The sequence below is a fragment of the Rutilus rutilus genome (genome assembly GCF_951802725.1).
Source record: "Rutilus rutilus genome assembly, chromosome: 8".
Lineage (NCBI taxonomy): Eukaryota > Metazoa > Chordata > Actinopteri > Cypriniformes > Leuciscidae > Rutilus > Rutilus rutilus.
Genome location: NC_140222.1, coordinates 14,916,576 through 14,937,998, shown reverse-complemented (window position 1 = coordinate 14,937,998; position 21,423 = coordinate 14,916,576). Strand labels below are relative to the sequence as shown.

Genomic DNA, 21,423 nt, shown 5'->3' with positions numbered 1-21,423 from the left:
ATCTCCTTAAAAGTTGTTCATTTATGTTCGTGATTGTGCTGCATCCACTCACAAAAATAAATGTTTTATATCTTTACAGTAGGAAATGTACAAAATATCTTCATGGAACATGATTTTTACTTAATATCCTAATGATTTGTGCCATAAAAGAAAAATCTATAATTTTGTCCCATACTGTGTTTTGTTGGCTATTACCACAAATATACCCATGCGGCTTGCGACTGGTTTTTGATCCAGGGTCACATATTAGGGCCAATTATGTGTGACATCATCAAAAAGGCAATTATTTTATGGCAATTATTTGTCCTTTTTGGGGTTTGACACTATAAATCACCATTAACTTTCACCGAATTGAGAAAAGCAGCTTGGATGTTCTGCAAAATCTGTTATTAAATGATGAATTGTTATTTTTGGATGAGCTATTTAATGTTTCCTTCATACAGATAAACTGCATTCTGTTCCTAGCATCTTAAAAGTTATCGGTCTTGGTAAAATCAACATAATATCTGTGTGAATAATCTCTAATATCACTGCTAATGTACCTGCACATGTGTGAGTGATGTTGAGAGGTCTGGGAGTCTGGTTGCTGATGGGATTGTTCAGACAAGCTGGAAAACATGAGAGAACAGAAAGAAATATGAAAATGTTTAATCATTTTGTAAGAACTTAATAAAATAAGATGCTTAAGGACAGGACAAATGATGTCTCGACTCACCATACACAGAAACACTGAATGTTTTTGATGATCGTTTCGCTCCACTTATCAGTATAATCTCCAGTATGTTCAGTTGTGGTGTTTGTGATGGTCTTGATCGTCCAGCTTCAGTCTGTCTCTGAATCTCTCATCAGGACCATTAAATGTGGAGAAGATTTGCTTCCTTTTGTTCATTTTAGCTATGAAAGACTTTTCAGCTCCAAATATCCACACCATGTCATCGTCTTCATGTATTTCAGTAACATCATTGTGTAGAAGGACAGAATCTCCCTCCATCACTGACACCGTGTCAACACAAAACACACCTGGAGAAGATTTTATTTTTAAATTTTGAACTATATATAACAATATTAGCAATATATTTATAACTTTCCAGTCAGACGCCACCAGCACAAACAGAACAAAACAATGTGAAACATTTTCTTCACCAGTTCAGTGAAAAGTCTGACCTAATAAGACTGTCCACCAGAAACACTCAAACTGATGAACAACCACAGCAGAACTGGTGTGTGAATCCTCCCCCGACAGGGTTTGAAGACCCTCCTTCTCACATGCACACACATCCACAATGAACATGTTATGTATTATATGCTATAAATGTTCTTATGTTTCTTATTAAAACTTTAACTGTTCTTAATGTGTGAAAACCTTTTAATTTTGATCAATATATGAAAGAGGAAAAAAAGTAAATCTTCCTAATATTAAATTGATTACAAAACATTTGTAATAATTCAGTTGTTACATGTTTTGTATGGGTGGGGGAGGGGGTAGAATTAAAATCATGGTACCTCACATTATAGGCTACTGAGGTGTGACGCTAGCAGTTTAGCTTTAACTCAAACTGAAACCTGCGGTGGTTGATTTTCTTCAGAAAGTGGTTTGTCCTGTTCAGTGGGAAACAACATCTTGTGTGTGAGTGACTGGCATTCAGTGCATCTGTGTTTAGATCGTAGCTGAAGGGCTTCTTCCTGTCCTATATTATAAAACCTCACAGTCTTGAGACAAAAACGCTTCACAGTTCGATGAATCCATCAAAACTGATGTATGAAAACACAAGTCAGAGGTCAAATAGCCTATATCTCTCAATATTCAACTGATTTGATTCCCAGCAAATTTATTTGTAAATATTCTGATCATAAAAAAATCAACAACCACAAATAAAATCCAGACGTGACAACGCTAAATGTGTAGCTTGTAGTTTATTAGTTTATGTCTGGCAAAGCCTCTGATAACAGAGTTGTTTTACGCAAGTAAATGTGGCTGAGAAACGCTGGACTGGATAGTCAAGATTCCAAGCACTGACATGACGGAAAAGGTAGGCTTTATTTTTCTTTTGATTACGTGTTTCTCTGAAAACAATAAGTGCTCCAGCACGGAGCGTGTTCTGTTCATTATGTTCTTTCACTTCACTAGAAGAAGAAGTGGACTCGATGTAGAGACAAAGCGCTTTTCAGAGAAAACATGAAGATAGAGGAGTTCTTCATTAAATTGTTATTACTCCTCTTCCTCAAACAAGGTAAGATTTGTTACACTCTCTTTTAACAAAACAATAAAAACGAATGACCATGTGGTTTTAGACATTTCCTTGCTGAAATCAGCTGCGAGCCAACCGTTACCGATCGTGTTAAGTGGGACATGCTCGTTCAGGAAAATAATTGTACCTTTCTAGCAGGCGACATCTTCGTCGCGTGAAGTGAGATACATAAAAATGTATGTTTCATAAACATGGGTAGGCCTATGCATGAATATTAGACTGCTCTGATTTCGCGGAGTCTGTTCCAGCTTATTTGACCCAATTTACACTCCGGAATGCGATAGGCTAGTTTTGGCCTTGTTTGTTCTAGTTCTTTTGATTAGCAATTAAGCTGGTTTATCCTGTTTCCCTTAGATACCTCAGTAGAGCACTAGGCTATAAATTGTCTCATTCTGTGCATTAGGCTACGAAATATGCTTATCACTGTTATCAGTGATAACTTATAATTAATTCCCAAACTTCTTGATTCTGTAATATAGACTCTTTCTCTTTTATATTCTGTGCAGTGAATCAACACATGCTCAACTGTTTCTAGCAATTTTCAGATTATTTTTTTCCGTATGAGAAACAGTAGGATCATCGGATGCAAAATTCACTTATATGAGTCATTCCACGAAACCGGTACAAACACATTTTTGGATTTTTAACTTATATGTATTACTTTTCTGAACATCCCACAACATTAATTACATATTTAACTTCTAGAAAATCATATTTTCCCACCTCAGGCATCAAATCCCTATTATTATTGGTAATTATTTTAAGATATGGGCACTATTAGTCTTCAACCCCGTTATGGACACTATCGGAGCTCTCTGAATATGATTATAAAATATATTTGTAATGACATCAACTTTTTCCTATTAATCATATGTCCCTCACACTAATTCAGTAATTGTAAATGTAAAATTTACATATAATTTTACACTTATACTATACTAAAGCCTGAAATGGGCACTTTTTGTGACAGCAACCTCATCATTTTTTATCAAAGATGTTTCTTAACTTCAGAATTTGAACTAAAATCAGTATTCTTATGATTGCTCTGAACATTTCTGACCAAGTTCAACAAACATTAAATTACTTATTCATAAACTTAAAAAAAAAATAATAATAAAAATGTAGGCCTAGGTGTGACGGGGTTGAGACTAAGGTTAACAGGGTTGAAGATGGTAACGGGGTTGAAGAGACAAATACAGCTAAACATATACATAGTTGTTTTTTTCTCAAATTCACTGAAAGATTTTCTATGAGCACTGTATTTCATTATGTTACCAAGAAAAACAACATATATAAATTGCAATTGCAACTCAGTTTTATTAACCCGACTGCAGGAAAAACAACAATAACTTTAAATATATTAGAACATTATAAACTGACTATATAGGTCATCAAAATAAAACATATTACTTGTGTGCTTTTTTGATGTGTTTGTGTGTCTGTGCGAACATGTTTTTGTGTGTTTTTTTGCATGTGCGCGCGCTTCGTGGCAAAAAAGTAACGGGGTTGAGTGTGACGGGGGTGTGATTTTTTGCTTGAAAATGGCCACTGCTCTACATGTAGTGAACAACAAGAGAGTACATGGCATTCATTGTATTAAGAATTCATGTATATTTTTGAAATAACAAAGATAATTTTCACAAGTAATAGAATTCTATCTTTATTTGATGTAACAGGGTTGAGTCGTTGAGCTTGACGACCACATTATCACAACTCTAAATAAGTTATAGTTATAAAAGAGGGTGGTAACTTGCCTGTCTCTACACACAGTGTTGTTCAGAAGACTTCTATGATGTTAATTCCTGTTATTGATGTCACATATAAGGATCTGTTCATTAGTTTTATGGGGGAGAATGGTTTGTGTAACGGGGTTGAGGGACTACTGAGGGACGGAACTAAATAATGTGATTTTAATAAATAATCATGAATTTACTTAGAAAAAAAAACATTACCAGCAAAAAAGCACAGATAGATATTCATGGGAATGGCAAAATGTATGGACTTTTTTCTAATTATATTATTCATATTCCAAGTACACTTTCAAAGAAGGCCATGAGGGACATGACAAAATAGGTGGTGTCAACTAAAGATAATTTCTAATATAAAGATAATATGTATGTCATTATTTTTTTACTTTATTAAAGGAGACATTTCAATTGATACAAAAAGCTTTTAAGAATAGATTTTGGTGACCCAAAAGGTAAAATACACTTAAAAGGGTCAGAGGGACTCAAATCATAACGGTTTCGTGGAATGACTCATATATGGTGTTTGCATGCAATATCCTAAATGTGTCTTTCCAGTGTGTGGACATAACCACCATACAATGAAAATTTTCCGAGCAATATGATGTCATATTACTGATGCTCTGCCCACGACCACTGACGGACTGTCTCGTATTAGCATATTTCCCCCTCAGCCACTTAACCATACTGTCTGCCAAGACAGCAGCACCCCACCCCGCATTTTGATAAACAGCGCCCTCTCCTGGAACGCGAGCCAAACTAAACAAGCAAAATACATTCCAAATATTTTCCCCCCAAAGATGGTTTCTGTCACTTTAGGCAGTTGTTATCAAGTTATCATGTTAATTTTTTATATATATAAGTACAAATGTTTGTCTAAAATGAAGATAGCAAAAAAATAAACGATGACTACCAATCCATTCAAATAACTCAATTCTATATAAGAGATTTAATTAACATAATTTAACTTTTTGTTAAACATAGAACTTTACTTTAATAAAAATGCTCATTTCTGCTATTTTTAAACTAAAGCATTTGATTTAAATTTTAGACAAGTGCTGTACTTTATATAAATATAATTATTCTCTTTTACAAAATCAAGCGATTTTGTTTGCTCATTTATGCAAATGTATCTTTATGTAGAGACAAAATAATGAGGTTGATCCACAATACACTGATGCACACACCACACACTTCAGCTTTTGGTTTTATTTTTCATCGAACAATATATACAAAAACAAATTTAAAGGTGGGGTATGTGATTTGCAAAACGGCCGGCAGATTTTGAAAATACACAACTCAAATGGTCCTACATTCTTTCCTTTGACTCCACCCATTCGAAGAACATGGACGAAGGGGTCATGCGCGCGAGGGGGATGGGGGGAATGGTACGACCGTTTGATTGACGCACTTACTGTCCAATGATTCTAGGTGGTCTTGGAAATGATTGGCTGGAGTTTTTCGAGTCCTGCCCGTTCCACAGATGATTAAATTGCTTAATATTCATTTCAGTGCTTCTAACTCAGTGGCTGTAAGTGGGTTAGGAATAGGATCTCAAGTGATTTAGAAAAAATGGCCAAAAAAGAGAATCACATACCCCACCATATAGATAGATAGCAAATAGATCCCATTAAATCCTATGTAAATGAAATCCTATGTAAACGAAATCCAAGTTTAACAAATAAAATATACAACAAAATAAACGTAACGATTAAAAATAAGGTGGATGTCCAAATATGGTCATTAGTTACCGGAACGTATTATGACATAAACAGACACACAACTGCATATTTGCGGTTTCACTCGCATATGCAACTAGCACACAAGCGAAGCTAGAAGAATGTAAAACTCAAATGGAAGTGTTGTTGATGTTTCCTTTGAATCATCCCTTCTGTATGCACTTAACGAGGTGTGTCTGTTTCCTATGAGTGAAGTGTGTTGCAATATTAATCGAGTACTTTATACAAATGTGTTTTTTTTTTTTAATAACTTTGTGTCATACCAAGAACAAGATGATTGTTTTTTTTTTTTTTTTTTTTTTTTTTTTCAGTCCTTACGTCTGGTGTTGTTTGACATCTTCATATTAGTCAGCGGTTTCTATTGTGAATGAGGAATCAGTGTTCTGAATCTGAACCATCAGTCAGTGAAATCAAGAACTTGCTCGTGTGTTACTGGAGGGAGCGACAAAGTACTTAAAAAGCCTTGAACTTTACATGAAGCTTTTTTGGATTCATGATTAAAATGAGTTCTACTGTATTTGCTTCTGTTGCATCGCACCGCTCGCATCCTGTTACTCTGTAATGGATTTTGTCCTTAATGAGGTCCTAACTGAAATTCCCATTGTAACCAAATAGAAAAGATAGGATTCTAAACACATCATTTTAACTGATTTAAGAACGATTTTGAAATTTTGATTTTGATCTGACTGTTTTAAAAGCGTTATTCTATCCTATATTCAAAAATTGAAATTAGATTCGTAACTCCTTGTATAAAAATGCATTGAAAAGATGTGAGTCCTAAAGTGGTGGAAAATGACAATAAATACATTTTTCGCCCTTTGAATTGGTGATGTCTTTCAGGGGTCTGTGAACGTATATAATCAATTTATTTGTATGAATGCACATATGCTGTACATGAATCAGGATGTGTTGTAAGGTGTTCATTAAGCTGCGTTATCAATGAGACCCATGTGGGTAAATAACTTATGTTATTTTTCTGTTTGTTTGCATGTGTTACATTATGATTCCAGACATATTTCTCTACCCACAGTCTTTATGATCTTTAGATAAACATTATCACAGCACTTTTCTGTTGTATCCCCCCCCCCCCCCCCACTCCCCCCCCCACTCCCCCCCCCCTATCCCAAAAGAGATTTAAAATGATCTGTTCACTTCTTTTCCAGATGTGTCTGGTGTTGATAAAGATAAACTGTCAGTGATGGAGGGAGATTCAGTCACTCTAAACTCTGATGTTGAAACAAACCAACAAGAAAAGATTAAATGGTATTTTAATGACATTCGCATTGCTCAAATCACTGGAGATCTCAGTTATATCTGTACAGATGTTCAGTGTAATGAAGGTACTGAGAGATTCAGAGACAGATTGAAGCTGGATCATCAGACTGGATCTCTGACCATCACAAACATCACAAACACAGACTCTGGAGAATATACACTACATAACTTCCACAGCAGCATCTTAATTAAAGAGACCTTCAACATTATGGTTTATTGTGAGTCATTCAAGGAATATGTTTAAATTACATTATTTGTGTTTTCTAACAGTGTCATTCAGAACTGCTTTCTGTTTACCTGCATCATTTAACAGAACAGAATGACTTTTCAGAATGACAAACTAATTTGTCTTTCAGTTCGTTGTTGATACATTAGTTTTATCGGTTAGTTTTGTTCTGTTGGAGATGACAGCGTCTCATCGTTCAATCTCTGATCACCTTCTATTCTCATGTTTAAACGCATTGCTATTTCATACTCTTTTTTTTTTAGCATTAGCATAAAATGTGAATGTTCGCAAGAAAATATTTTAAATATTCAAAAAGTGCTTTGTAATAGGAGGCCAGCTAGTAGCCTAGGAGTTGCCCTTCTCTCGCACAGTAGCCTATAGCCAATGAACATTCTCAATCAGCCGCACCTGTTGACAAGACGAACTGTACAAACGCACAGAAAGGAAAACCAAAGTACAAAAACATGAACAGTTTGACAAATGTACAAAGATTAAAGGAACACTCCACCGTTTTTTGAAATAGGGCTTATTCACCTTCTTTCCTACATTTAGATAGGTGGGCAAATGCATTTTTGTCTCAGTGCATGCATTGTTTTAGTTTGACAGGGTCGGCGCTAGCTTAGCTTAGCATAATGAATGGAATCCTTTGTTGCCAGCTAGCATGTCCTGAGTAAAAGTGATATAAAAAAAAAAAACAAAAAAAAAAAACACCTAATTACTTATTGTGGCCTGCGTATTCACAACAAGTACAAATAGTGATGCAGATTAACACTAGGCGATTTCCTAGGCAGATATTGACTTATATATTAAGGACTATATTAGGGGGAAGCACAGGCGAAGCACTGCTACTTGGGTATGATATCTCTGCGCCCAAGTAGCAGTGCTTCGCCTGTGCTTCCCCCTGATATAGACCCAAGTCAATATCTGCATAGGAAATTGCCTAGTGTTAATCTACATCGCTATTTGTACTTGTTGTGAATACGCAGGCCACAAGAATTAATTAGGTGGGTTTTTTAAATGTTTAATATCACTTTTACTCATGACATGCTAGCTGGCAACAAAGGATTCCATTCATTATGCTAAGCTAAGCTAGCGCCGACCCTGTCAAACTAAAACAATGTATGCACTGAGACAAAAATGCATTTGCCCACCTATCTAAATGTAGGAAAGAAGGTGAATAAGCCCTATTTCAAAAAACGGTGGAGTGTTCCTTTAAAGAAATGCACACAAGCAAACACAATAATGACATTTAGCATCTGTTTACACCTGGCCCCTTAATGCGTTGTCTCAGATCGGATAGCTATCTTATTTATAAAAACGATTCAATTTACACCTGGTCACATAAATGTGTTTTTGCGAAACGGATTTAAATCCGATCTTCAGTTCCCGCGCTATATGCAGATTTAATGGAGAGCACGTCACCGAAAGCAACAGATAAGCTACATTTTATTGATCGTCAGCTAAAATGTCAAAATCAAAGACCGCAATAAGAGAGAGCAGTAACAGCCCTGGTAAGATCATTTCGTTTCTTTACTTTTAATGATGATGATTGTGTGTTAAGCGTCTGTGACTTACTTTCACTTTGATTTGCGTTAAGTTTGCACGTTGGCTTGATGAATAGATGCTCAGCTTCTCATCTGAGGCGATGCGTGTTCCAGTAGCGTCGTCATATCTGGCTATCACATGACATATAGCCTATTACATGCTCTCACACGTTTATTTTTTTTAGCATTTTTGGGAGGAGTACAATTTACATATGTGGTTTCAACAACCAGATGCATTTATACTTGTCCAGTTTCGTCTGGAATGCGGTCCAGACCTCCTCCTGAAGTGGTGTGAGCGATCGGATTCAAATCCGTCTCGAATGCATTTCGGAGGGCATTTACACCTGATCTTTTCATGATCGGATAGCTATCCCATCTGAGAAAACGCATTAAGTGGCCAGATGCCACTAGAGAGGAAATGTGTCCTGAAACATAACAAAAATGAAGTAGTTAATATATTAATCCATTATACAGTGTATATTATAGCCTATATACTGGTCTAACGTTAGTGAGAAACATTCGCATTCCTCCGTTATTAACGGATCAAACAGCTCTGACGTGGAAACCAGGAAGAAACATTGTGCCATGAATGAACTATCCAGTGTCCACAGATCAGCAACATTCACCATGGATTTACTGTAGTAACACTAACTGCAACCATGGAAGTTTGGCAGGAATAGTAGGCTATAATGCTTTAAAGTAACATTACGTCGGTTTTATTTTGACATCATGAATAGGCTATGTATATCTGTCATGATCCCAGCTTGTGTTGTCTGGTGTGAGGACTTTTGTGTTACCAAACCAAAATTAAATATTATATATAGAATTTAAATTTAATATTTTTTACTTCAGCTGAGTTATCAATGAAGATAACATAACTAATATGGATATAGACAGATAAACATGTTTATTTAACCACAATTCACTTGATATTTAGCAATTTCACAGCTAATTTGGTATCTACTGAATTTCATTTTCACAGTTATGTATTGTGGAGTTTTCCCTCCAAAAAAAAATCTTCTAGCATCTGTTGGTTTGTGTTTCAGATGTCCATGCTGCAGAACGAGATGAAGTAAAGAGAAAGTCAGTGAAGGAGGGAGAATCTGTTACTTTAGATCCTGGTGTGATAAACCCAAATGATTTAATGGCGTGGTATTTTAATGACACTCTCATCGCTGAAATCACTGGAGATCAGAGTAAGATCTGTACAGATGATCAGTGTAAAGAGAGATTCAGAGACAGACTGAAGCTGGATCATCAGACTGGATCTCTGACCATCACAAACACCACAAACACAGACTCTGGAGAATATAAACTACAGATCAACAGCAGCAGAATCAGCATCAGAAGGAGCTTCAGTGTCACTGTCATTGGTGAGTATCATTTAAAGTGCCCCTATTATGCTATTTTAAAGTTCGTTAATGTTGTGGAGTCTCCTACAACATGTTTGCATGCATCAAAGGTAAAAAAAACGGTTTAATTTCTTCATAATATAGCCTACATTTGCACATCATCACATTTTCAATAGGCTTGTTCGACTTCATGCAGCTCTGCGCAGACCGATCGGCGGGTGACTTAAAGCAGTGCATGCCGGTTAGAAATTTTGTCCGACTTCATACAGCGCCGACACCACGTGACTGTGACGTATGCCATCAAAGTACCGTGAGAGCGATTCGAGAGTAGCCGGAGAACTCAGCCAGCGCAGCTTCTCAAGAGCGGCTGCACGAGGGCTGATGACGACACAGCTGTTCCACGATTGGCCGGATTCACCACATGACAACGATCACGTGTGTTTCGTGTTTATTCGAACACCTTTAGTTCCTCTAAAGCTCTCAAATCAGTTTTTTATAACAGTAAACACTCTTTTCATGTCGTTGCGATGTTATATTGTGTAATGTTTATCAAATTAAAACTGATTAAAAAACGTAGACTCCACTTCATTGATAGTATCTTATGTTGAACTTTATTCTTGTTCAAACAGGCGCTGTATAAAGCAGTACATAAAGTATTGAATGAAAATGTCTCTGAAACATCTATTACTTGGCAAATATTGCATTTATTTCACTTCAGCTGTGGTAAAGTATGCAAACACCACGTGAGCGGTCACCACGGGAACCAGAAAGTGTCCGACTTCACGTCTCCGTTTGCAGCTCCTCCCCGCCTGCACACGGCTACTCTCGCCGATCGGTTGCATCCAGCCGCAGGCGATGTCGAACACACCTAATGACTCTCAAACGACTCGTCAAATTAATCAATCTCTCTAAATCCCTCCTTTCCGCGATTATACTCTGGTCTGATTGGCCAGACAGCTCAGTCTGTTGTGAATGGCCTACCATGTACAGTGCGTCGAAAACAAAACCGCCCATAGAGACAGAGCGTATTTAGGCCACGCCCACACCCAGGGGGAAAACAATCATAGTAGGTGTGTTCGACATCGGCTGCGGCTGGATGCAACCGATCGGCGAGAGTAGCCGCGTGCAGGCGGGGAGGAGCTGCAAACGGAGACGTGAAGTCGGACACTTTCTGGTTCCCGTAGTGACCGCTCACGTGGTGTTTGCATACTTTACCACAGCTGCAGTGAAATAAATGCAATATTTGCCAAATAATGCACAGATGTTTCAGAGACATTTTCATTCAATACTTTATGTAGCCTACTGCTTCATCCAGCGTCTGTTTGAACAAGAATAAAGTTCAACATAAGCTACTATCAATGAAGTGGAGTCTACGTTTTTTAAGCAGTTTTAATTTGATAAACATGACACAATATAACATGACAACGACATGAAAAGAGTGTTCACTGTTATAATAAACTGATTTGAGAGCTTTAGAGGAACTAAAGGTTTTCGAATAAACACGAAACACACGTGATCGTTGTCATGCAGTGAATCCGGCCAATCGTGGAACAGCTGTGTCGTCATCAGCCCTCCTGCAGCCCAGTGCAGCCGCTCTTCAGAAGCTGCGCTGGCTGAGTGTATGGAAGGCCATAGGGGCCAAAACGTGTGAAACTGTCGTTTAAACACGTAATTACGCGTTAACGCGCGATTTACGTGTTAACGCGCGATTTACGTGTTAACACGTCATTACGTGTTAACGCGTAAATGACGTGTTAACACGTAAATTGCGTGTTAACACGTAAAATATTGGACATTAGCACCACCTACTGGTTAGGTGCTCTTGCTCAAACACACAGAACCTAATTAGATTAAGCTTGGAAAAAGCAGTTTTTAATGTGAAAATACATGTTGAACAATGTCTTTTCAGGCTATACAACTACATTTTAAATGGGCATATTTAGACAGTTAACTATAACTAATTAAGCCCTGAAAGTCATGACCGTTTTCACAATCACAATAGAAATTGTGTAAGGATAATAACACATTTCTCCAAACAGTATTTTCATGTACACTTATAGCATATTTCTAAAGCATCTTTTTATAATTTAATCTCTATGCATTATTTGTTAAAGAGCCCCTTCTGATAACACCATTAAGCCTTATGAATCTGAGATAGTGCATTGTTTTGCAGTGTTTTTCGAAGTGAATATATATATATATTACAAAGTTATTTATATTACAACACACACACTACACTTTACACATTATATTACATTACACACACACAAACATATATCACAAAGTTATTTATATTAGAACACGCACACTACACTTTACACATTATACTACATTACACACCACACACACACACACACACACACACACACACACACACATTCGTATGTCATAATAATAATCTAAAACAAGAGTGGCTTGAATTATTAATAATTGAAATGAGACAGAACTCCTGCCGTAAAATGGCATTTTACAATGCATATTCAAATGTGAAATCAGTGAATATAAGACCAACAATTATTAAAATATATTGTAAGAATACTACACAGAACAAGAGATTATGCTATATTCTCGCCAATATGTTGGATAGATTTGGAGATTACACTCGAGTTTCCTGCAAGTTACCCTTCCGTCACTGTCGTTGGCTTATGATGGCTGATGAGGTATGCTCAGCGTAGTGCTTGCGTCACTCTATCATGAATAATTCAAATAAAATAAAGGTGTTGTGTCACATTGACACTGCCTGTCGTAACGGTTTGTAATCATTCTCATGACTATTAATGTGGTGATGCACATCTTCGTTGTATTGTATTTATTCATGAGATTGTGAACGAGCGCTTACCTAATGGATACGATGAGCCTACGTCACCTGGCATCTTCAGTTGGGTGCGCGCCCGTGATGCGCAGACGTGAAAACAAACAGCACAAAGCTACTTTCGGTTTTAATAAACACTGTTAAACTTATCACGGTGGGTTGTATATGTTGAAAATAGTTATTTTTTACTTTATTTAAGTTTGTCATGAGTTTGTTGCTTCGCGATTAGCGCGAAAGCCTGCCATTATATGCAATAAATCAAAATACCGTTGCAGTTGGAATGTTGTTTCAGAGTTATGAATTATCTTCGACTTCGAATTATCCCCCATGTCTATTAACAGAGAGTTATAGCTATGTTACATTTGGCTAAGTAAATGTCGTTTCTTAACCCATTTCTCAAATTTTTTTTTTTTTTTTCAGAGATGACATTTGGTATTTACAAGATAATTAAATAATCGATATCAATTTAAAAAAAAATAATAATAAAGTCCTTAAAAGAAAAATATGAGGATGGCACAACTAAGCAAATAAAATGATGATGACAAAATGACAAAAATTAGAAATTGGATGCAGTTATTATAAACGTCATTATAAACTGAATAACACAATAAATAAGTAAAGATAGATGACAGACAGACCCTTACGAATATAGGCTAACCCATAGTTTTACTATAGTAAAATAATAATAAACTGGTCTTCTGTGGTGGCCGACAGTGCGGTGAGGGTGAGAGTGCGCGCGCGCGACCGGGGCGGGCTCTCTCTCTCAAGGTGTGGATAATGTTGTCAAGGCTGGATCTGGATTTTCCCTTTACCTGCAGAGATTAGGCCTATATTGTCTGTGATGTGGACAAAGTCCTCCGGCTGGACCTGACATGAAGACTTGATACTGAAGCAGAAACAATCTCTCTCTCACTGACCTTGATTCTGCAGTTGCGCAACTCTTCTGAGTGACTGTAACATACTGAACAAAAACAATTTCAATTGTTCTTTTTTACTGTAGGCTATATGTCCAAATAACGAAACAAAATCATTCTGCAGCCAATTTAATGAAAACAACTGATAAATGAAAACAACTGATTTACATTTTTTTTTTTACATTTATTTTATTTTTTATAAAAATGACTATTAGAGACTAAATATAGGACACCTCGGCTTTCAGCTGATATTGCAATTAGTTGTGTTTGGAATAATTATTAATGATATAGTTATTATTTAAATTCATTGTAAATTTTCTGCTACTATTTTATATGTTATATTTGTGTTAGCATGTAACATGTGCCGATCCGCCGTGCAGGAAATCGTGTAGCATCTGTTCAGGGTATTAGGTGGCTGATGATCTAGCCTGGCTGCAGTAGCCTACTTAAATGTTCGAAATAACGTTCGAAGGACGAAATATCCTTCTTTTATTATTATTATTATTATCATCAATATTATTATTATGCTGGTATAATGCTAGCTAATACACATAGGCTAATTTATTTTGACAAGATTGATATCTCACGAAATAAAACAAACTAATTATAGGCTATAATCTTTGGGCGACAGTGCAAAACCCTGAATCATCAATTAGTTAATTTTTCACATTTATTAGAAATTCAATTTCGTACATATCCTAACATAACAGATCCATTTATGAATGGACTTTGATTCCGGTGGTGGCTGCATTGTTTCCGATTTGTGTGATTCAAACAGTTCCAATAACTCTAGCGTTATTAAGTCCAAAACTCAAACTGTATTGAAAAAATATTAATGTAATATTTTACAAAATTCACAACATGTTTTTATCTACCGACATATTCTGCTTCAATCCATATTTGTTTTTATACATATAATATATATAATATAATTTATTACATCCAGATAATTGGTCGATGAAACATTGATTAAAATTAAGATACAATTAATACAAAACGAAATTAAATTTAAAGACAGGCTTTCTGCTTTCTGCTTTCTGCTTGAGGTCTCTGTGAAAGTTTTAAAGCAGTCTTTTAGTGCCGCTTTCAGAGCGCTCACGTCCATGACGGAGAACTGTCCCATCCGTAACATTGATTTTTTTTGTGTGTGTGAAATACATTTCTAAATAAATGCGACTCATAGTCCAGTGCGACTTATATATATATATATTTTTTTTTTTTTTTCTCTTCATGACACATTTTTTTGACTGATGCGACTTATACTCCGAAGCGACTTATAGTCCGGAAAATACGGGTATATTTTGTGATGTAGACAAAATTCCAGATGTAAATTAGTGGTGTGATCAGTAAAGTTCAGAAATTGCAGTATACAAAAGTAAATTTTTGCTGCATGTTTGTGTTGGATGTTATTCTTTGGGGTAGAGGGGTTAAACTTATAACAAAAACCCTTAATTGAAAAACTTTATGAAAAACATGTATTCGAGCATATGGGACGCTCAAGGGTTCAGGATTAATGCAGTTGAGATGGTGGTGTGTGTTTCCGGTAAGAGAAACACGAGAGGGAATCCCAGTTGAACTTATTTATTCAAAGGAGTTTGTATATGTTAATTCACAAATGTGTGGTCTGCAATAAACAGAATATAAACAAAGAAAACAGTTGTATAAGTATATCAGTAAATTATACAAACATGCAGTTAAGCATATCAGTAAATGATACAAACATTCAGTTATTAAGTAATAGGCCTATATAAATTAACATAGCCTACTTGGGTAAACCGCGTGCGGCGTGATTATATTAACATAATAAAGTAAACAATGACATGCAGATTGCACGATCGCAACGTTGTATATGCTCAATATTACAGTAGCAAACATAAAATGTCATTAAATTCAACATTTTCAAACAATATTGAACACACCGGTTGATCTGAAACTAGGTAGAGAATATAATCTAATCTAATTACAATCATTTTCGAGCTCAAAGTCTGATATGACAACGGTTTGGTTTCACTTTGTGACGCAGTTTAAAATGCGTTAATTTTACGAGCAAATCTCGACATTCAGAACAATATCAATAACAAAGGCGAAATATATACGAAAACTCACCCCTATTCATTACGCACTGAGAAAAAAACATATACGTGGTTGGATAACAGACCACAGACCAGTCGGTCTGATTTGTAACTTAGCTGCCGATTTTGCATGTCCACACCTGGCTGATCGCTGTATAATACCAAACACTCAGTCCGGCAGTACTGAGTGTAGTCCGGCAGTACTGTGTAGTCCGGCAGTACTGAGTCCGGCAGTAGGCTACTAACCAACAGTAGGGCTTTCTCACAACATGCATTTTCATTAATACAAGGAATACAAAAAGTGCTGCACGGGGTGTTACCTCTTTGTGCTCTTTGGGTGTGGGGATGGTTCCATTTAGAAAAACAATATGCACTATTAATTATTAAAAATATAAAAACATGTATTTCATTAGTGTATTTGTGTGTCTATAGCTGAATATGTTATAAAATCAAAGAGAATAGCTCTGATGATATACATTTAGGCTACTTTTAATAAATGCATTAATAGACTGCAGTGCTTCATTGTGCAGTGAATACTGAACTGTTTCATCAACAGAAGGGTGTTTTTTGTATGTTGTGTTAATTGATTTTAAAGCAACTATTCATTTAAAGAAGTTTGATTGAGGAAAAACTAAATATCAGTAAGTGGTGTATTAACCCCCCTCCCACTTTCTGATTCACACAGTTGCATGCTTTTTATTGTGTTAGGATATGTATTGTTTTAAATGTTGTGTGTTGTTCATTTTTAAAGACATTGTTCAAATTTTATTTTAGATTTAATCCTGCAATTTACAGGATTTGTTTGTTATTTGTGCTTAGATAGCCATACCAGCCAGTAAAGTTCCATGGTTTCCAATGTGCCAGCATGCAATTTACGAGTTAACACGCAATTTACGCGTTAACACGCAATTTACGTGTTAACACGTCATTTATGTGTTAACACGTAATGACATGTTAACACGTAAATTGCGCGTTACACGTAATTACGTGTTTACATGACAGTTTCACACGTTTCGGCCCTTTTGGCCTTCCATACTGAGTTCTCCGGCTACTCTCAAATCGCTCTCGCGGTACTTTGATGGCATACGTCACAGTCACGTGGCGTCGGCGCTGTGTCAAGTCGGACAAAATTTCTAACCGGCATGCACTGCTTTAAGTCAGCCGCCGATCGGTCTGCGCAGAGCTGCATGAAGTCGAACAAGCCTAACGTCTCCATTGACTTTGCATTGCGAGAGGCTGCCTCCTTGTCATTTCTTGCTTCTAACAAAAGACAGAAAAATGCCTAAAAGCTGCTGTGTGACAAGGTGTACAGCAAACAAACTAAAAAACCCAGAAATATGTTTTTATTTGCTCTCGACCCCAAAAAACGAGTGTTTAGGACATAAAAGTGGATACAGGCAGTTGAGACAGAGCGTCACATGTCTCATTACTCTGAGAACTAACGCACGCCCGCTGGAGCAGACCGTAATCGGCAACACAGGATAGTTTATCTTACAGAAATATAATATATAAAACTGACATTTGGATATTTGACTCATCAGTGACCAAATGTTTAACTTACTGCAGACGTGGTGTATTTTTAGTGCATACGAGTGTCAGGATCGCACAATTTACCCATTCGTTCCAGCCTGTATCGACTTTTATGTCCTCAAACACTCGTTTTTTGGGGTCTACAGCTTATGAAAACTTATTTCTGGGTTTTTTAGCTTGTTTCCTGTACACCTTGTCACATAGCAGCTTTTAGGCATTATTCTGTCTTTTGTTAGAAGCAAGAAATGACAAGGAGGCAGCCTCTCGCAATGCAAAGTCAATGGAGATCGTTGGATTGTTTTCCCCCTGGGTGGGCGTGGTCTTCAGATTATGACGCGTTGCGCTCTGTCTCTATTGCCATAACAACGTCAGCTCTGCTTGTCCTGAGGCTTCTACACCAAGGGTGCAGGGATTTGTATTATTTTGAAGCACCCCCGGACGCCGCCATTGGCTAACGGAACCCCACCTGCAGTTAGCATCCCATTGACTCCCATTCATTTTGGCGTCACTTTGACAGCGAATAACTTCACATCTGAGGCGTTTAAAGACTCCATTTGTCCATTATTTATTTCTAAAGAAACACGAAAATGTATAAAAGGCTCCATTACCTTGTAGCTTACGTTATGGCCCTGTAGAAGCAGTTTTTGTAAAAGTAGGCTAACGATTGCGTCACAGCCACGCGACTCTCTGTCGCACAGTAGGAAATTACCGTATGGACAGGAGGAGAAGCTCGCGGGCAATCGGGAGGACGTCGAGGCAAAATGACAAAGTAATTAATCAGAACACCTACAAAAAGTTTCTCATGCTCCAAGATCATGGACAGCTCCTACTCACGCTCTCCGTCTCTGCGAGTTTCGGAAGGTAATGATTCAGATTGATCTTGGCACAGCCACTAGAAGACAGACGGTTTGCTCACGTCACATCTACGTCGTCGAGCTCAGTTTGAGTCTGCGCAGTACGCTGGACCCCCAGGAAGTAAAAGTTTCTAATGGGCTTCACTTTGTCTCCGTTGAATCCAATGGGGTCGCTGTGTCCATTTCTTTTACTGTCTATGCTTCTACACCATAAACTCAACACAGTAACGAACAATGACGTCGATTTTACCACATCAATGCGAGCGCGAGTCTGATGATGAAACACTTGCTATAACAAATACCAGAATAGAAACACTGGTGTTTCCTTCATGGAGACAGTTTATGAAGCATAATGTTCTGCTTCAAACTGAATTCATACATATTTACCCTATCATATTAGTTGATGATTTATAGTATTTGTTACAAATAAAAATAATAACTGTCTCCCTCTATTCATTGCAGCACTGGATCAATCTTTAGATGAAAAAGGGCTGATTATGTTATTGGTGTACGTGATTGTTGCTGTTTCTGCTATTTCTGTTTACTGTTACTGCAGGAAACGTAAGTATTACAACAATATAAAGCAAGATAAAAATAAGCTTGACTTTATGACGACTGCAGTTGAGATAATTAAGTGATTAAAGTTTGAATTTATTTCTGTCATAAGTCTACATAAGTTCTTATTTAGAGTTAACAGAGGTTTAGATGTGGATGTTTTATTGAAAATGTTTTGTTTGTTGTCAGCTGTGACAACAAGTGTTTGCTTTAGTTGCTTGACTCATTTTTATTTTAGCTATTGGAGTAGTGTTTTCAGAGAACATTTCTGCATTGCTAAAGTTATTTATAGTGGTTTGAATAACCAGTAGTTTTATGACTGACTTAAATGTAACATTATGAAGTTGAAGCTGTTAATGCTATATACACAATATGTAATTAATTCAGTCATTATGAGAAAAAAAGATCACTGTAATGCATTAAAGAGACAGTTCACCCAAATATTTTAATTCTGCTGTAATTTACTCACCCTTGTTTTTCCAAACCTGTATTTGTATCTATTCCAATTCCAATAAGTCCAATTTATTTATAAAGCACATAATAAAACAACATGGTTGACCACAGTCCTGTACAATGTACTAAAAATAAAAGTATAACGAAAATAAATAACCACTAACTAAATCTGCAAAAACTGTTCAAGAAAAAAAAAAAACATCCAGCAACAATACCTCAACACTAATACATGATCTAAAGCTAATATTAAAAAATTTGTTAAACACACGTACAAGATGTTGTTGAATGAAGAATGTTGGTAACCAGACAATTGACGGTAGCCACTGACTTCCATAGTAGGACAAAATAATTCAATGGAAATCAATGGCTACCATTTGGAACAACTTTAAGCTGAGTAAATGATGCCAGAATTTTAATTTGTGGGTGAACTATCACTTTAACACTGAAAATATGAAGAGATCTGTGCAAGATCTTCCAAAAATACAACATTTTCGGAGAACATTCCTTGTTAACTGGGTTGTGTGAATGTCTCTCAAGAGAACAGAAATGCTGTGATTGCACTTTAACTTTAGAAATAATCGGATGAACGTGAAATATTTAGTCATGCTTTGTTACTTCTTTTGTGAGTATTGACAAAATCAGTCTTATGACACATGATCCTCTACACTTACACTAGCACTACAATCTACAATACAGCTTTCCAGAACATCCTTCAGTTTGAGATGTCTGTCTGATTAAAAATGTGATTTAACACATTTACTCCAGATGGTTTAGATAATACATTATATTATATTGTGTTAATCCAGTGATCTGTGTGATGTTATTTGTGCAACGCATTTTGAGTCTTCGCCCAAAATCACTGCTCCTTTTCTCTTGATTTTATTGTGTTTTCCTGTCTTGTGTGTTTTCCTTTAGGTTTCTCTGAAAACAGAGAAAATGCCTCAGACACGAAAAGCTTGTCTGTACTGTGAAATGTCTGTACAAAAGGAGCTGTAAGGAATTGAACAAAAAAGGAATTGCAGTTGGCTGTTTTTGCTTTAGAAAGCTTTTTATGGATCATGTGTTTGTAAAGGGGGAGAGACTCGTGGCTCACGAGCCATAGGTTCCCAACCGCTGTTGTATAGGATTAGTAGTATGAATGATGGATGGAAGTATATTTGTGTTGGTCACCAGTTTTACTGTGGATATGAGTTGATATAGATCAGATCTATATAAATCTACCTCTCTGACCTGGTATTCTAAAAATACTGTTACTGATACTGTTTTGATGAGAATATCACTTTTCTGTCTGATGTTAATGATTTTTATTTTATTTAAATTTGTTGTGTTTATTGGAGAAGCTTGGGCTTGAATTTGTTGTGTTTGGTATTTTCGGTTGGAGATCAGAATAAAATCATAGAAAATAAAATGTTATTGCAACCTGTGTGTTTATTCTAATCCTGGTGACTGTGGTCATCACATTTATTGTGAATTTGCGATAATTTGATTGACATTTGCGTCACTGCTGTTGTGTTTTATACAGAAGCTGATGAGGTCTGATGAGCCGATCTTACATGTTTTACGTGTAATATTTCTCTTTGTCACTTTACGTCTTGTTTCAAATATGACTTATTTGAAGTGCTTAATATTTCTGCAATTTCATGATTATCAGTGGCATCTGGACTAAACCAGAATTGGGTTTCATGTCAGACCTCTGAAGACCTTGACAACTATAGTGAGAGGGAAACATGCACGGACAGCACATTATTAATCATAAACACATTGACGCAAATTTTAAAATCAAATATTGTATACATATTTTTTTGTAAGGATATAATGTTGCATGTCAAATCAGAATGTAAAATGTATCTGCAGTTTCACAAACTCACAGATTGCTCCATAATTAATCTGCCACTAGATCAGATATCTACATACAACTGGTATAAAATATATAAACTGTAAACCATTACTCAGAGTATAATCTAAATCAAATGACACCTGAAAATTCAAGCTTTATCTAAACTCAACTATGTGGAAATGAACAAGGACAGGGCTCCCAAAGTAAAAAATAAATAAAAAAGCATTGTATTAGAATTAGAAAATCAAACTATATGATGTTGTTTG

The 21,423-nt window shown here is 36.3% G+C and overlaps 1 protein-coding gene across 2 annotated transcripts; it reads left to right on the top strand.

Moving 5' to 3' along the window:
• The first annotated feature begins 2,050 nt into the window (after window positions 1-2,050).
• On the top strand, window positions 2,051-20,719 carry LOC311296120 (uncharacterized protein). Of its 2 annotated transcripts, XM_084417767.1 has the most exons (5): window positions 2,067-2,231; window positions 6,897-7,226; window positions 9,825-10,151; window positions 18,775-18,873; window positions 20,236-20,719. In XM_084417767.1, the coding sequence occupies exons 1-5, from the start codon at window positions 2,177-2,179 to the stop codon at window positions 20,289-20,291; spliced, it is 867 nt and encodes a 288-aa protein (XP_084273893.1). In that variant the 5' UTR covers window positions 2,067-2,176; the 3' UTR covers window positions 20,292-20,719. The 2 variants fall into 2 exon arrangements, with proteins under 2 accessions (XP_084273892.1, XP_084273893.1); XM_084417766.1 differs by lacking the exon at window positions 20,236-20,719 and having other exon boundaries at window positions 2,051-2,231; window positions 18,775-19,504.
• The last annotated feature ends 704 nt before the right edge of the window (window positions 20,720-21,423 follow it).

Coding starts and splice junctions, on each gene's coding strand:
- LOC311296120 (XM_084417766.1), top strand. CDS start 2,177: ATGAAGATAGAGGAGTTCTTCATTAAATTGTTATTACTCCTCTTCCTC. Junction 2,232..6,896: donor ACTCCTCTTCCTCAAACAAG/GTAAGATTTGTT, acceptor CTTCTTTTCCAG/ATGTGTCTGGTGTTGATAAA. Junction 10,152..18,774: donor CTTCAGTGTCACTGTCATTG/GTGAGTATCATT, acceptor TATTCATTGCAG/CACTGGATCAATCTTTAGAT.